We start from the raw sequence: 17,557 nt of genomic DNA, 5'->3' as shown, positions 1-17,557 counted from the left end.
ATGGATGGACGGATGGAGGGATGGGTGGACGGGTGGATGGAAGGACGGGTGGACAGATGGACGGAGGGAGGGATGGACGGGCAGATGGATGGATGGACGGACGGAGGGATGGATGGGTGGGTGGATGATGGATTAAACGATGGATGGATGGACGGATGGAGGGATGGACGGGTGGGTGGATGGATGATGGATTAAACGATGGATGGATGGATGGGTGGATGGAAGGACGGGTGGACGGAGGGACGGGTAGATGGATGGATGGACGGGTGGATCGATGGATGGATGGATGATGGATTAAAGGATGGATGGATGGGTGGATGTAAGGACGGGTGGACAGATGGACGGAGGGAGGGATGGACGGGTGGACGGGTAGATGGATGGATGGATGATGGATGATGATTAAAGGATGGATGGTTGGATGGATGGATTAATGGATGGATAGATAGATAGACACATTGACACTGAGAGAGTGTGTGTGCTGTATTTCTACCTTCATTAGCATATAAACAGCATATCATGAGTCCATTGTGTGTTTGCTGTTATCTGTTCCTGCATTAGGAGGTGTGACCCCCCCTCCATCTCAATGTGATGTTTAACTTCCTCAACCCATTGGGGGGGATGAGGAGGAATGGATGGAGTCTTTAATTTTCTGTTCTGAGCTCATGCTTTTTGTCAGTCCATCGGTGAGAATGATAAGTGTGTAACGGGTTCAATATGTGTTTGTCCTACATCATCAAATCAGGCATCAATCAATTCTTATTAAACAAACCCTCTTTGATATATATATATATGACCTGAAGCAAAGAGACAGACAGTGTCAGAGAGATCACAGCTCTATAATGATGAATTATCACATCTGTCAGTCAATTCATTAACACTTTCTAATATTGACAGACTGTAAGTAGAGACTGAGATGTTGAAGTCAAATATCTGAAGTGTTAAAATGAAATCATGTATTATGGACAACAGCTCACTGGAGATCTTAAATGAGAAGATCTTGTGTCAGTATACAGTCGTGAGTGAGGAGCGTGTTTCTGCTCCGCTGGCGCGAGGTGTGGCCAGGTGCCAGTCATTATGCTCAGAATAGCAACAGCCAGTGAAAAAGTGTCTTCCCAGCATGCATTGCTCTGCCGGCTCTTCTCCGCCAGCACAAACATGAGCTGAGAGGTGGTATGATGGAGTGAGATGTTTTTTACAGGTGATGGAAGGTTTACACTGGACACACAAGAACTGCTGATCATATTCCTCCTGCAGATATCTGTGTGTGTGTGTGTGGTCTGTGGAGGAATTCTGGGTATTTGAGAACTGATGATAGATTCAGTGGAAGTTAATGCTGCTAAATCAAACATCACTACATCACGACTGCTTCAACCAGAGTCACACTGAACTATGCTGTTTGTGTCAAGCCATGAGACACAAGAATCACTGATGAGTCTCCGTTATTTCTCCTAGACATCAATAAGAGCAAATAAAAAGTCTCACGTTTGTCTCATATATTTGTCCTGAGAAAACGCGTCAGAAATCAGTCAAAAGTCTGCAGTCAAAATTCAATATGACGGAAGATCTCAATATCAACTCAAACATTTCTCCGTGAGATCACAGTGCAAAATAGTTTAGAATCAATCAGAACAACATTCAAGCACTCTGAACAGACTGTGATGGGGATTTGTGTTCTTCTACAACAGTAATAAAAGGAGCAGAAACACACATTCATGAGATGAGCTCGTGTGTGGTTTCAGGTCTGAACGCTCAGGGTTTGACGTTCAGCTGACAGACGGCTGAAGTGGAAGGTGTTTCTGTGAGATGTGTGGCCACAGACCCGAGAGCCCAGAAACAAAACAAAGTCTGTGAGAGTCTCATAAAGAGCTCAGTGTAGTGCTCACGACTCTCAGAATTAATGACATTACACACTGAATCATTCACCACACACACGCTAAGAGTCTCTTACAAATCCAGTTGACTTCATGTTATTTCTCACAGCTCGCTCTTTTCTAGAGATTGGAATAATCTCAACGTTGTTTCTCCAAACGCTAATTTGACAAGTACTTCAAATGTGTGGTTTTAATTGTACATTGAGTCATTTAGCAGACGCTTTTTTCCAAAGCGCCTTGCAAAGAGTTCAGAGGGCAATAATCAATGTCATACAGGAGCAATAGTACAACAGGTGCTCATACAAAGTTATTAGTTTTAACAAAAGCCAGACAAATACTTGTGGAGAGAAGAGAGAGGGTTCGTGTTGTAGCGCCGTTCAGCTTTTATTTTTGATTCAGTCACAGGTTTGCTGTCAGGTCACATCAGTCAGAATCAATCGAGCACTAATGAGGACACACACTAACTAGTGAACTTAATTAATATAACAAGTGAACAATAGTTTGACTTTTGACTGGAGGCTTAAATTATTGGCTGTTTGAAATGTAATTATCTTGTTCACTGGAGCAGTTCCTCATCATTCAACAACACAACACACACAGTCACTTTACAACAACTTTTAGATCAACTTTGTTTTAAAGGAAAGTAAATGACAGTAAATTTTGTGTGTCTTTTAGGGTATCGGTACCTCTGGTCAGTGTGAAAACACTGAAAATGAAACTATAAGCTTTGAAAACACCAAACGGCAGAAATGAAGTTGAAGAATCAAAACTGTGAAACATTCAGCTCCTCAGAGGAACGTGGAAAAAGACCTGACCATCACATCTGTGAATGACGTGTGTGTGTGTGTGTTAGATTCACCAGTGAGAACGTCTCATTTAACACTTTTACTGTTTTATGGTTTGAAGTAGACACTTTAAGACCCCAAAACCCAAAGCAGCAGATGTTTTCAAAAACATGTCTATTATTTACTGAAAGACATGAGAAGATAAGTTGATCTAAATTCATTTACAGTCACTTTTGTTTATCTACGACAACAATCGTTTGAGATGATCATGTTAAAGCCAACCCAACTCAACTCATAACACACATTTTAACAACACTGCACTGCTTTGGTAAATAATATTGATTAAAAATATACATTCAGTATGACCTAACTAAAACGTTGTTAAAGAATGGTTATATGCAGAAAATGTTTAAGTAAAATGAGAAAGCAAAGAGATTTGTGTGGATGGGTTGTGTGAGAGTTTGTGGTGTTAAACAGCAGGAGAGATTTCATCCGTAAACACACAAGAATTCAACATCATCAGCCTCCTGCCGTGTCAAAGCTCCTACCGAGTAAAGTTTGACTTCACATCAATATCGAAGCATTATAATATTATAACATCTGATATCCAGTCTTTAAAACAACTAACTGAGAGCAGAAAAGAAACTCAAAAGCTACAATTTACTAAATGTGTTTAATTAAAATAAAAACATTAGCAGGAGAAGCACACAGTTGTGTGCTGCTGAAGAGACAAATGCTCTCACATCGCTCCCCTGCGGTCCTTCTGTCTGAGGAGTTTACAGATGCCAAAAGGTTAATGATGAGTCTGAAGAAACACAAGAGAACCTGCTTTAACATACATGTGTGTAGTAAAACACAGCTGCTCAATCACTTGTATCCCACCCACCTTGTCTCAGATGTAGGTGTGGAGAGGTGTGTGTGTGTGTGTTCAGCATTGCGGTAGCTTTTAAAAATGTCTCACACACACGCGTACACACACGCGTACACACACACACACAGCCACTCGGCCTCCTCAAACTCTTCCAGTCCAAACACACACTTCTCTTGGATCCATTGACTCAATTCTTACTTTCGGCCATAGAAACCTACAGCGCAAAAACTAAGTAAACATCTATATCAGTATGTGTGGATGCAGGATTTACATCCTTCACTTTGATATATTCAGATCTAGACAGACATAAGAACAATATTTTCACTGTAATGTTAAAGGTGAATCAGGTTCAGAGGTTACATAAGTTCAATGGCGCCACCTAGAGGCAGTGACAAAACTGTACAAAAGAAACAGCAGAAAAACAAAACCAATCAGTCTTTCTTTCTAAACTTCATGACTTTACCTCCTGCACTAACATGATTTCTCGTTCCCGTCTCTATTTGGTTTTGTGTAAACTGACTTTGCATTGTACCAGCTTTATTTGCAACAGTTGCTGATGTAGTCTTATTAATGGAGACTCTTTTAATGGTTTGATAAACAGTTGTCATACTTTTGGAAAAACTTGTGTGATGCTTTTCACTGCACTATGTATGATATTTATTTTTCAGTAGAGGATGAAGGTCTGTTGGGACAGAGGTTTAAAGTGTTAGGCCCAGTCGCATATCCAATATCCCTTTCAAATACACACATTTGCTTTTATTCTATTGACTTTGTTTGCTAAAAGGCCATGGCTTCCTAAATGTTCAATGAGGTCTTCTTCAAAGACCAATAACAAATTGTAATTTAGAGAAAGGCCTTTCAATACCGTAGAGAAGGCCGAGGATCAGAAAACAATATTAAGAAATACAGATAGTATTAAAACACATCGGAGTCTTTTGATGTCATTTATTATGTATCTGAATTAAAGTGATAAAGTAAACACTGCCATAGGGAATAACCTATAATTACACTTATCCTGGGAATCAGGCCTGCCAGACTGGGAATCAAACGTACAACCGTTGGGTTATAAAAGTCTATCTCTCTAACCATTACACCACAACTGCCCTGAGACACATCACATATCATATAGTTACAGGGAAGAGTAATGAGATACAAATGCTTAATAAATTGAAGTTACAAGAATTGTAAGGTGTTCATACTATTTATGCACCTAATTATATTTGGAGATTTAATAATAAACATAATTAAAAGTATGTACAGTATTCAATGTAAACACATAAAGCCTTACACTTACTAAGAACAGCTCACATTATTTTATTTGAAGATGATTTGATTTTAAAAAGGTTACAAACCATAAAATGAGCATAAAATCGGTTGTGAATGTTCAATAGCAATTGGTGTGACTGGAAATGTAATTATAGTAATACTGTAAAATATATTATAGGCAATCTGTGCTTCCACACCATGTATGGAATGGTGTACACCAGGTATGTCACATAACCGGCTTTCTGGACCAAAAAAAGAAAGACACGCCAGGTCACATTTTTGGAAGTTGTGTAAATGCAGCCAATCAGATTGAAGCTGATGATCTGCTCGTGCTATTTCTGTACGTATGAATGATGTCTGAAACACAGAACATGTTAAACACCTGAGATCAGATTAAGCACACAACACATATCCGTCACGGTATCAGGAAGCGAGGTGAACAAACACTGAGTTACAGAGGAAGTTTGAGTTGATAAAACCAGACAAACCCAACCAGGTTTAGATCGGGTTTGCTATAAACCTTCTCTGTCAACTGATCCAGAGTTTGTGAGGCGCGTGCACCTGAAAGTGTGACACGTGCGGCAAACAGCCAATCACACGGAACATGGAAACATCATCAGTTTGATTGACCTCTGGCCAGTATCATCAGCACCATTCACTCTGAAGATGAAGAGATCATTATGAAAACTGAAGTGAAACACATTTACAAGGCAGAAGAAACACTGCAGGAGTGAAGGTTTGAGAAGACAGCGACTGACTATTTCAATACAGAATCAACTGAATCTCAATGTTTTATATTGATCAAAAGATTATATGTGTGCTTCATTACTTTAAAATGCTTTATATACTGACGTTTGTTGTCATACGAATATAGTTATATTGATTTAAATGCTATCTTTAATATTTACATTTACGCATTTGGCAGCATTACATCATAAATTTGCTTCTAAGTAGTATGTGTAATCCCCTGGGATCAAACCCACCGACCTGAGCATCTACAGGAATTCATTCATATTAATTATCAATATATGTATTTAATAACTATGTGAATGTGTTTTGAATTAGAATCAATAAATGTAAATAAACAATACAAATAAACACTTAACAGCAAAAAAAGTCCCTGTAACATTTTAATTTAGAGCGAAAGATTCGAGGGGAGTGGCTTCGCTGCGTCAGATATACGTCACTTTTCTCAGAGCTGATTGGTCCAGTTTTGGTCTCTGGAGCAGGTTAAACGTGTAGCCAAGTTACCATGGCGACAAACCCTGATAAGTGTTGTGTACCTGCACGTGGATTCTCGGTTAGCTGACGTTGCTAGGTTACTTCTATGTCATCTTCTGTGGATTTATTAGCGGGTTGCTAACAGTTGTACAGGTGCATACCGCCACCTACTGTCCTGGAAGATGAGACCAAAGATCTCTTTATTCTGCTTTCAGACCACCATTCTTTAAAACATGTAATAAAGTCAATACTGTAATACACACGTCTCTTAAGAACGATCTTCTTCTTCATATTGTCTACAACTAATCAGAACGAGCTCTACAGTGTTCCTGACACAGAAGCTAAAGCAGAGGAGTGTTCGTCAGAGATAAGGAGTGTTGCACAGCCTCTGATGTAAACCCGTTCATCTAGTGATTAGAGTAACTTCCGCTCAGTTTACCTCATTTATATTCACCGTAGTCCTCTTTTAACCAATCGCACGAGCCCAACAGTCGAATCACACGTTGCGTCATTAATATTTACGGTCCTAACCTCCTCCGCCATAGAAGCGGACGGTGTGTGACGTCACCGCAGGCGTGCCCGGAGCGAGCGATAGAAGCGCGCGTGCGGAGCGTCTTTCTGCAGCAGCAGCAGCAGCAATAGAGACTGAAGGTCAGAGAGACAGACACAGGGAGACAGACAGACAGTCACAGACAATAGGTAAATAAAGCGATTTAAATGACTACATTTATTCTGATTATGGTGTGTGTGTGTGTGTGTGTGTGTGTGTGTGTTCGGGACCGTCCCGTCATCACACTGATGCTGAACCGGATCGGGGATGTGATGTGATGTGAATGTTGTTTTTCTTTATTTAGTCATGTCAGGTTTAAATATTTAGGCACATGTCAAATGTTTGATATCAGAATGATGATCTCCTCCATGCACACTGTCCAGTGCTCCCTCAGAAGGGCTCATCAGATAGACAGCACTGATGGTCTATATATATATATCCAGGTTAATCGGGTTTGGCTCATCTGGGTCACTTAAGCCGGTGCATTTGTATTGTTACTGAGGGTCACGTGATCTCTGCGAGTGCGTGTCATTCAGCGCGTGTGTGTGTATGTGAGAGAGAAGACTTCATCATGTGTTTCACATCTTCTGGGTTTCTGTATTTATATCATTACAGGGTTCACATTGATCAGATATAACCTGAATATTATTATTATTATTAAAAAACATCATCAGTGTGTCTTGCTAAATGAGAAATTATAAAATGATAAAAATGATAAAAGTCACAGCATTAGCGGGATTTCTGTGAAAAAAAGATTTAAATGTATTAGTTAATCTGTAACAGTCATGCTGGGACATTAAGGCCGGTCATGTGCTGGTGGTTTATTTACATCTCTGAATGTCTCAGATCAGATTGTGTGCTGTTATAAAGAGGATTGTTTCATTTTCCTTCAAACTTTTCTTTTCATTTTGACGTCCGTCCGTATGATTGTCATTAGTAAAGACCCCCGCAGGGTCTCACCGCACAACTCAATCGAGTCTTTTGTTCCTGAAGTTTTTCTCTCGCTGTGGGAAACTTTGGACATTGTTGTTGTACTTCAGTTCTTTGGGCCTTTAAACACACACAGACCTTCAAAGTGTCCTCAGAAAGTGTCAACAGTTCTTTCCTTGCATTCACTCCTGCTTCATTCTTAAAAGACACGCTCACATTTCACCTGAAATCAAGAAAGAGTCTGACTGCAGGAGGATCGATCGACATCAAACACGTCCCTTTAAAATCTCAGGAAATCTTTTATACGTTGATTTTCTTTTTCCAGCTCCTATGTTTCTGTACTTCCTGTTGAAACAGGAAGTTGGGGTGGGGCATACAGGATCAATGGGTGTGTCTCTGTTTAAATAGACTGCAGCTTACATGATCACACCTGAAACCACAGAACTGATGCAAACACTTCTCACTTCTTAAGTATCTAGTCACTGATGCTCGAACGTCTTCATTCTGATCACTGAGGATTTATCAAACAAACTCTTCACAGATGAGTGTTTTATGGATGTGATAATGCCCTCTGTCCACTGCAGAGTGTCACAAATCATGATTCATGCTCTAAAGACAACAATGAACACCATCTCATTAAAGATTCACTTGGGTCTTAAAGACACAGACACACTGTTTAAACTCATTCTGCCGTTCTGATGGAGCATAGCATGTGTCCTATACAGTCAGCTTGACCTAAACGTCACCCGGCTGGTCTTCATATAAGAGCTGTGTGTGTGTGTGTTCAGTTCATATAAGAGCTGTGTGTGTGTGTGTTCAGTTCATATAAGAGCTGTGTGTGTGTGTGTGTGTGTGTGTGTGTTCAGTTCATATAAGAGCTGTGTGTGTGTGTGTGTGTGTTCAGTTCATATAAGAGCTGTGTGTGTGTGTGTGTGTGTGTGTTCAGTTCATATAAGAGCTGTGTGTGTGTGTGTGTGTGTTCAGTTCATATAAGAGCTGTGTGTGTGTGTGTGTGTGTTCAGTTCATATAAGAGCTGTGTGTGTGTGTGTGTGTGTTCAGTTCATATAAGAGCTGTGTGTGTGTGTGTGTGTGTGTTCAGTTCATATAAGAGCTGTGTGTGTGTGTGTGTGTGTGTGTATGTGTATTCAGTTCATATAAGAGCTGTGTGTGTGTGTTCAGTTCATATAAGAGCTGTGTGTGTGTGTGTGTGTGTGTGTGTGTTCAGTTCATATAAGAGCTGTGTGTGTGTGTGTGTGTTCAGTTCATATAAGAGCTGTGTGTGTGTGTGTGTGTGTGTGTGTGTTCAGTTCATATAAGAGCTGTGTGTGTGTGTGTGTGTGTGTTCAGTTCATATAAGAGCTGTGTGTGTGTGTGTGTGTGTGTGTTCAGTTCATATAAGAGCTGTGTGTGTGTGTGTGTGTGTGTGTGTGTTCAGTTCATATAAGAGCTGTGTGTGTGTGTGTGTGTGTGTGTTCAGTTCATATAAGAGCTGTGTGTGTGTGTGTGTGTGTGTGTGTGTGTTTGTTCAGTTCATATAAGAGCTGTGTGTGTGTGTGTGTGTGTGTGTGTGTGTGTGTTCAGTTCATATAAGAGCTGTGTGTGTGTGTGTGTGTGTGTGTGTATTCAGTTCATATAAGAGCTGTGTGTGTGTGTTTTCAGTTCATATAAGAGCTGTGTGTGTGTGTGTGTGTGTGTGTTCAGTTCATATAAGAGCTGTGTGTGTGTGTGTGTGTGTGTTCAGTTCATATAAGAGCTGTGTGTGTGTGTGTGTGTGTGTTCAGTTCATATAAGAGCTGTGTGTGTGTGTGTGTGTTCAGTTCATATAAGAGCTGTGTGTGTGTGTGTGTGTGTGTGTGTGTGTGTTCAGTTCATATAAGAGCTGTGTGTGTGTGTGTGTGTGTGTGTGTTCAGTTCATATAAGAGCTGTGTGTGTGTTCAGTTCATATAAGAGCTGTGTGTGTGTGTGTGTGTGTTCAGTTCATATAAGAGCTGTGTGTGTGTGTGTGTGTGTTCAGTTCATATAAGAGCTGTGTGTGTGTGTGTGTTCAGTTCATATAAGAGCTGTGTGTGTGTGTGTGTGTGTGTGTGTGTTCATATAAGAGCTGTGTGTGTGTGTGTGTGTGTGTGTGTGTTCAGTTCATATAAGAGCTGTGTGTGTGTGTGTGTGTGTGTATTCAGTTCATATAAGAGCTGTGTGTGTGTGTGTTCAGTTCATATAAGAGCTGTGTGTGTGTGTGTGTGTGTGTGTTCAGTTCATATAAGAGCTGTGTGTGTGTGTGTACAGTTCATATAAGAGCTGTGTGTGTGTGTGTGTGTGTGTGTGTGTGTATGTGTATTCAGTTCATATAAGAGCTGTGTGTGTGTGTTCAGTTCATATAAGAGCTGTGTGTGTGTGTGTGTGTGTGTGTGTGTTCAGTTCATATAAGAGCTGTGTGTGTGTGTGTGTGTGTGTGTTCAGTTCATATAAGAGCTGTGTGTGTGTGTGTGTTCAGTTCATATAAGAGCTGTGTGTGTGTGTGTGTGTGTGTTCAGTTCATATAAGAGCTGTGTGTGTGTGTGTGTGTGTGTGTGTGTGTTCAGTTCATATAAGAGCTGTGTGTGTGTGTGTGTGTGTGTGTTCAGTTCATATAAGAGCTGTGTGTGTGTGTGTGTGTGTGTGTTCAGTTCATATAAGAGCTGTGTGTGTGTGTGTGTGTGTTTGTTCAGTTCATATAAGAGCTGTGTGTGTGTGTGTGTGTGTGTGTGTGTGTGTGTGTGTTCAGTTCATATAAGAGCTGTGTGTGTGTGTGTGTGTGTATTCAGTTCATATAAGAGCTGTGTGTGTGTGTTTTCAGTTCATATAAGAGCTGTGTGTGTGTGTGTGTGTGTTCAGTTCATATAAGAGCTGTGTGTGTGTGTGTGTGTGTGTGTGTTCAGTTCATATAAGAGCTGTGTGTGTGTGTGTGTGTGTGTTCAGTTCATATAAGAGCTGTGTGTGTGTGTGTGTGTGTGTGTTCAGTTCATATAAGAGCTGTGTGTGTGTGTGTGTGTGTGTGTGTGTGTGTGTGTTCAGTTCATATAAGAGCTGTGTGTGTGTGTGTGTGTGTGTTCAGTTCTTATAAGAGCTGTGTGTGTGTGTGTGTGTGTGTGTGTTCAGTTCATATAAGAGCTGTGTGTGTGTGTGTGTGTGTGTGTGTTCAGTTCATATAAGAGCTGTGTGTGTGTTCAGTTCATATAAGAGCTGTGTGTGTGTGTGTGTGTGTGTTTGTTCAGTTCATATAAGAGCTGTGTGTGTGTGTGTGTGTTCAGTTCATATAAGAGCTGTGTGTGTGTGTGTGTGTGTTCAGTTCATATAAGAGCTGTGTGTGTGTGTGTGTGTGTGTGTGTGTTCAGTTCATATAAGAGCTGTGTGTGTGTGTGTGTGTGTGTGTGTGTTCAGTTCATATAAGAGCTGTGTGTGTGTGTGTGTGTGTTCAGTTCATATAAGAGCTGTGTGTGTGTGTGTGTGTTCAGTTCATATAAGAGCTGTGTGTGTGTTCAGTTCATATAAGAGCTGTGTGTGTGTGTGTGTGTTCAGTTCATATAAGAGCTGTGTGTGTGTGTGTGTGTTCAGTTCATATAAGAGCTGTGTGTGTGTGTGTGTTCAGTTCATATAAGAGCTGTGTGTGTATGTGTGTGTTCAGTTCATATAAGAGCTTTGTGTGTGTGTGTGTGTGTTCAGTTCATATAAGAGCTGTGTGTGTGTGTGTTCAGTTCATATAAGAGCTGTGTGTGTGTGTGTTCAGTTCATATAAGAGCTGTGTGTGTGTGTGTGTGTTCAGTTCATATAAGAGCTGTGTGTGTGTGTGTGTGTTCAGTTCATATAAGAGCTGTGTGTGTGTGTGTGTGTGTGTTCAGTTCATATAAGAGCTGTGTGTGTGTGTGTGTGTTCAGTTCATATAAGAGCTGTGTGTGTGTGTGTGTGTGTTCAGTTCATATAAGAGCTGTGTGTGTGTGTGTGTGTGTGTGTGTGTGTTCAGTTCATATAAGAGCTGTGTGTGTGTGTGTGTGTGTGTTCAGTTCATATAAGAGCTGTGTGTGTGTGTGTTCAGTTCATATAAGAGCTGTGTGTGTGTGTGTGTGTGTGTTCAGTTCATATAAGAGCTGTGTGTGTGTGTGTTCAGTTCATATAAGAGCTGTGTGTGTGTGTGTGTTCAGTTCATATAAGAGCTGTGTGTGTGTGTGTGTGTTCAGTTCATATAAGAGCTGTGTGTGTGTGTGTGTTCAGTTCATATAAGAGCTGTGTGTGTGTGTGTGTTCAGTTCATATAAGAGCTGTGTGTGTGTGTGTGTGTGTGTTCAGTTCATATAAGAGCTGTGTGTGTGTGTGTGTGTGTTCAGTTCATATAAGAGCTGTGTGTGTGTGTGTGTGTTCAGTTCATATAAGAGCTGTGTGTGTGTGTGTGTTCAGTTCATATAAGATTATATCATTTCTCGTCGTCCATAGAAAATGTTGCTCTGATGTAATACACGTACGATGGTTTGATGTTATTGATGCAATGATGGATGAGATATATTTGGATATATATAATTCACTGTAAAGAAAAATGGAACAGTTTTAATATAAATGCTCAGGGAAAGGACAAAATCCACTCGGGTCCTAAATCGCTCTCCTGAAATCAAAGTACATCCCTATGAATGAATGAATGAATGAATGCAGCCTCTTCACATACATGATCCGCTTTAAGAGGAGAGGAGATGGAAAGAAACTCTGGGTTAAAGAAAGAAAAGCTGCTCCTGACCGGGTTAGGGTCACAGAGTAAGTTACTATGGTTACTGAGTATAAGTGACCTCTCTTTTAGAAACAGGCTTGAGTTACTCGGCCTTCTCTGGTTTGACAAACCTCACATTCTGAAACAGAAAACCCAGAGTTTCCCTCATTCAGAGTTAATATACTCAGAGTTTTCACTAAACCTCCTTTCTGAAACAGCCCCAGGTCACAGTGTCACCTGATGCTCATGTTGTAGACGTCAGCAGGTGTAATCTCAGCGTGTGATTGGTTGAGCTGAGACAGGCCGGTTTAAACAGGACATGTAAGTGAATGTGTCATCTGTGCGTTTGACTGATGGCACGGAACAAATGGAAGAAATGTGTGCGGCACCTCACGCTTTCATACAGAATCACATGACTCACGTCAATCCCTTCACAATGAGGATTCCAAGTATGTTAAATGATTTTCTTTTGTTCGTATCACATGAGCTGTGTGTGTATCTGGAGAAGTGAAATATCATATGATAAGAATAACTGGGGGTGTGTTTGGTTTGTAAACACAGGATTGATTTAGTTACACCTGTAGCCCCGCCCATAATTCCATGAGCTTAATCAGCAGGGGAATGAGAGGCGGGGTTTTGTGTGTCAGTCACACGTGAGATCTCTTCAGTTCTTGTAGAAGGACAGGACACACACACACACACACACGCGTTTATAAATGTTGTTTTGTGTGTTTCAGTGATATTCAGGGTTTGAAATGCCTCCCCCCGTCGGACCACCAGCCATTCCTCCTCCAGATGGTGGGTGGGGTTGGGCTGTGGTGGGCGGGGCCTTCATCTCTATCGGATTCTCCTACGCTTTCCCGAAGGCTACCACTGTGTTCTTCAAAGACATCCAGAGAATCTTCGATGCGTCGTACAGTCAGGTGGCGTGGATCTCGTCCATTATGCTGGCCGTCATGTACGCCGGAGGTACAAACTCAGTGTTTTTGTGGAGGGCTTCATGTAATATTCAGCCAAACACAGCGAGCAGGTGCACAAACTGCTTTAATTCAGTTTATTACTGCACAGATTGACTTCTGCGTTTAACATGAAACACCTGTTTTAATCTTACACAACTGATCATCAAATATTCATTTACAGCGGGTGACTTTCACAAGCACACATCAATCTCAACAACTCGATCACATCTTCATCAAAACACATTACACTAACAATTCAATGTAAAGTACAATGACTTTATAAGCCGGCAAAACAATGATCTTAAAGTGATAGTTCACCCACAAATGAAAATTCTGTCAGGATTTACTCGCCCTAGTGTCTTGTCAAACCTGTACGAGTTTCGTTCTACCGCAGAACACAAAAGAAGATATTTTGAAGGATGTTGTTAACTGGACCTCATTCACTTTCATTGGTTTTGTGTCCATGCAGTAGAAGTGAATGAGGTCCAGTGCTCTTCGATTACCAACGTTTTATAAAATATCTTCTTTTGTGTTCTGCGGTAGAGAGAAACTCGTACAGGTTTGACCTGAAAAAAGGGCGAGTAAATGATGACACCATTTTTGGGTGAACTACAACTTTAATCTTATTTGCTCGCTCTATCATTCTCTCACTGTGACCGTCGATGTTTGTTTATATCATAACAGAAAAGTAGCAGAGAAACATTGATGGGCCTTTCTGTGAAAATCTCAACCATACCATGAAATAATCTAGTTTTTACCAAAGGTTACAATTTACAGCTAATAGCACGGATGTCAACATTTGGTGGTGCAGATACCCATGTGAAGTCTTTCTTCAAGTTTTATTTTTAGTGTCACGTCCATAACGCTGGAATTGCTCAAATGTGGTCATACATCATCATCAAAAGCAAGACGTTTAGACACACAAAACCTGCTTTAGGTTTGGTTTTATCAATAACTCAAAGGGATAGTGCACCCGAACATGAATATTCTGTCTTCATTGTGTTTCCAAAATTATATGAATTTCTTTGTTTGGTTGAACACAAAGGAAGATATTTGGATGAATGTCAGTAACCAAACAGCCCTCATTGACTCCCATAGTATTTATTTTCCCTACTATGGCAGTAACGGGGGATGAGATCTGCTTGATTACCGACATTCTTCCAAATATCTTCCACTGTGTTCAGCAGAACAAATATATTGATACAGGTTTTCAACAACCTGAGGGGGATTAAATGATGATTTTTGGGTGAACTGGCCCTTTAATGAATGAATGTGTGTGTTTGTGTCTGTGTAGGTCCTATCAGCAGTATTCTGGTGAACACATACGGCTGTCGTCCCATCATGATTCTGGGTGGTTTTTTGTGTGATCTGGGTATGATCAGCGCTTCATTCTGTAATAATGTCCTGCAGCTTTACATCTGTATTGGAGTGATAGGTGGTGAGTGTCATGATTCATCACACAACACACACGCGTGTTCATGTTTTCGCACTGAATGTTTATATGACGTCTGATCTCAAAGGTTCCGGTCTGGCCTTCAACCTTCAGCCGGCGTTAACAATGATCGGAAAATACTTCTACAAGAAAAGACCCATCGCCAACGGTTTTGCCATGGCCGGAAGTCCTGTGTTCCTCAGCACCCTCGCTCCGCTCAACCAGTATCTCATCAATGAGTTTGGATGGAGGGGCAGTTTTCTCATTCTCGGCGGTCTTCTGCTCAACTGCTGCGTGGCCGGAGCCCTCATGAGACCCCTTGAAGCCCCTCCGAACCAAACCAAGGCGCTTGAGGAGAAACCCGTGGTCTCCAAGACAGAGAAGAGCACGGCCTGGCAGACCGTCAACAAATATCTGGACCTGTCGCTCTTCAAGCACCGCGGGTTCCTCATCTACCTGTCGGGGAACGTCATCATGTTTGTCGGCTTCTTCGCGCCCATCGTCTTCCTGTCCCCCTACGCCAGAGATAACGGGGTGGACGAGTATCGGGCGGCGTTTCTTCTGTCCATCCTGGCCTTCGTAGACATGTTCGCTCGGCCGTCTATGGGACTGCTGGCTAACTCGCGCTGGGTCCGGCCCAGGATTCAGTACTTCTTCAGTTTCGCCGTGTTGTATAACGGCGTGTGTCACCTCCTGTGCCCGCTGGTAGAGACGTACACCGGGATGGTGGTGTACGCCATCTTCTTCGGCTTGGCGTTCGGTATGGTGAGCGCGGTTCTGTTCGAGACGCTGATGGATCTGGTGGGTCCTCAGAGGTTCTCCAGCGCCGTGGGTCTCACCACTATCGTGGAGTGCTGTCCGGTGCTCATCGGTCCACCTTTGGCAGGTAGGAGTTATTAGTCTTTTCAATGAATTTATCCCTGGAAGACGTGACGAATGCTAACACATCTTCATTTCAAATCACCTGCAGGGAAGTTAGTGGACGTCACCAAGAACTACAAGTACATGTATCTGTGCTGTGGGTCTGTGGTGGTGTTGGCCAGCGTCTGGCTCTTCATTGGTAACTTCATCAACTACAGACTGCTGGAGCGCGAACGCCAGCAAAACCAGACGTCTGAGCGGCACGAGAATCAGGAGCAGACGCAGACGAACGGAGACGCTGAAGCATCACAGCAGCTCTGTGAGGATCAGGATGGGGTCGTACAGCGAGAAACAAACATTTAAACTCTCGCGAGGTCTTTAACACACTGCCAGAACACATCCTAAAGTGTTACACATCATGACATGTCTCGATAAACACGCGTGTCACGGCCACTTAACAAACACACTTGATATCTTCAGGTCATAGGATCTGATAAGCAGTAGATGTCTGTGAATCAGATGGTCTGAATGTAAATGATTTCTCGTGGGCCTTATGAATGGGATTCTACAAGCATGAAGCAATATCATTTCAATCTTCTGTGCTCAGGGGAAATATTTCGGGAATTGAAATATTCCACGAGCGGGAGAAATGCTGATAATCTCTCGTAAACATACAGGTGTTTTTTGGGGTTATATTTATAAAAGAGTGACATGATGATGCTCTTTAACATATTGCCTTAAATATTAAGATATGATCTAACAGTCTAATATAAAAGGTGTGTATAGAGGCCATATTTAACATATCGACTAATGTAGACGTACTAAACATTTGATGTTTTTATATCTTACAGAACTGCGGTTATATTCTCTGCTACTGTAAACAACATCTGATAGTATTAACAATTCAATACACAAATGTTACACAAGTATTTTGACTTTTATTCGTTTTTTGCTTTAAGAGACTGAAATGAAAGCTTTAGTTGTTGTATTCTATTGAGCACCGGCACTGTTATCATACAGATATAATATTTAATGTCACGCATATGCATATGAATAATGCTGCAATGATGATATTGTGCATGTATGTAACTAACATTATTATCCGTCACGTGATTATACACTCATTTATTCAATGATGATGTCATGTGTGATGATGTCACACTGCTCCCTACAGATAAACACACACACACACACACACACATTCCTTTTTTTGTTTTGTTTTCAAACTAAATTGACAATTTGAAAGCACTTTAATGAAACGCTGTAATACAGTCTGTCTATGCTGTGATTTATATTTTTATTTTCATTTAGGTCTATTTTTAATGTGTCTGCTTCTGAAATTAAACCACATTGTGTTTAAAAGATGAGAAATGCCTCGAAATCCTTTTATAAATATGACAGATGATCGGAGATGAATCTATTGGACATAAATCTCCGTTTGTACAGAAAAAACATTTTTTTCTTCATTTAAAATGATCTTTAGAAACAAAGACGGAGGTTAAAGGTCATATAATGTGCCTCACGAAACAACAGATTTAACATATTTAATAACTGACATGATAATATGATCAAATGAATGGAGAGACATGAACCTGTGACGTATTGATAGTGTATGTGAACACCTGACACACATCTCTACCTCGCGCAGAGACACAATAAACACACATATTCTTTAGTTTCAATAAGAATGATATGAGTGGGGTCAGTTGTGGCCTAATGGTTAGAGGGTTGGTCTTGTGATCAGAAGGTTGCAGGTTCTAATCTCAGTGTCAGCAGGTCATGACTGAAGGGCCCTTGAGCAAGACACCTTACCCCTGATTGCTCTGCAGTAATGTGCCACTGTATAAAAAAAAAAAAAAAACTACTTGTAAGTCGCTTTGGATAAAAGCGTCTGCCAAATGAATAAATGTAAATGTAAATGTAAATATGAGTTTTGAATGGTTTTCTGCTCCATTACGCTTCTGAGATGCTGCTTGTTTGTATACTGTGTGTTTGTATATGTTTGAATGGGTGTGTGTTGAGAGCTCACATCATCACAGTATATCTGTGCACCCTCAGGCTGGGTTTTAATGGGCCTTTAG

At 41.1% G+C, this 17,557-nt stretch overlaps 1 protein-coding gene across 1 annotated transcript; it reads left to right on the top strand.

Moving 5' to 3' along the window:
• The first annotated feature begins 6,344 nt into the window (after window positions 1–6,344).
• LOC306892730 (monocarboxylate transporter 2) lies at window positions 6,345–16,842 on the top strand. Its single transcript, XM_079453978.1, has 5 exons — window positions 6,345–6,713; window positions 12,962–13,193; window positions 14,478–14,621; window positions 14,704–15,501; window positions 15,586–16,842. Exons 2-5 carry the CDS (start codon window positions 12,980–12,982, stop codon window positions 15,837–15,839), a joined length of 1,410 nt encoding a protein of 469 aa, XP_079310104.1. The 5' UTR covers window positions 6,345–6,713; window positions 12,962–12,979; the 3' UTR covers window positions 15,840–16,842.
• The last annotated feature ends 715 nt before the right edge of the window (window positions 16,843–17,557 follow it).

Source organism: Barbatula barbatula (genome assembly GCF_947034865.1).
Source record: "Barbatula barbatula genome assembly, chromosome: 4".
In the NCBI taxonomy this organism is placed as follows: Eukaryota; Metazoa; Chordata; class Actinopteri; order Cypriniformes; family Nemacheilidae; genus Barbatula; species Barbatula barbatula.
This window is presented reverse-complemented; position numbering and strand designations above follow the sequence as displayed.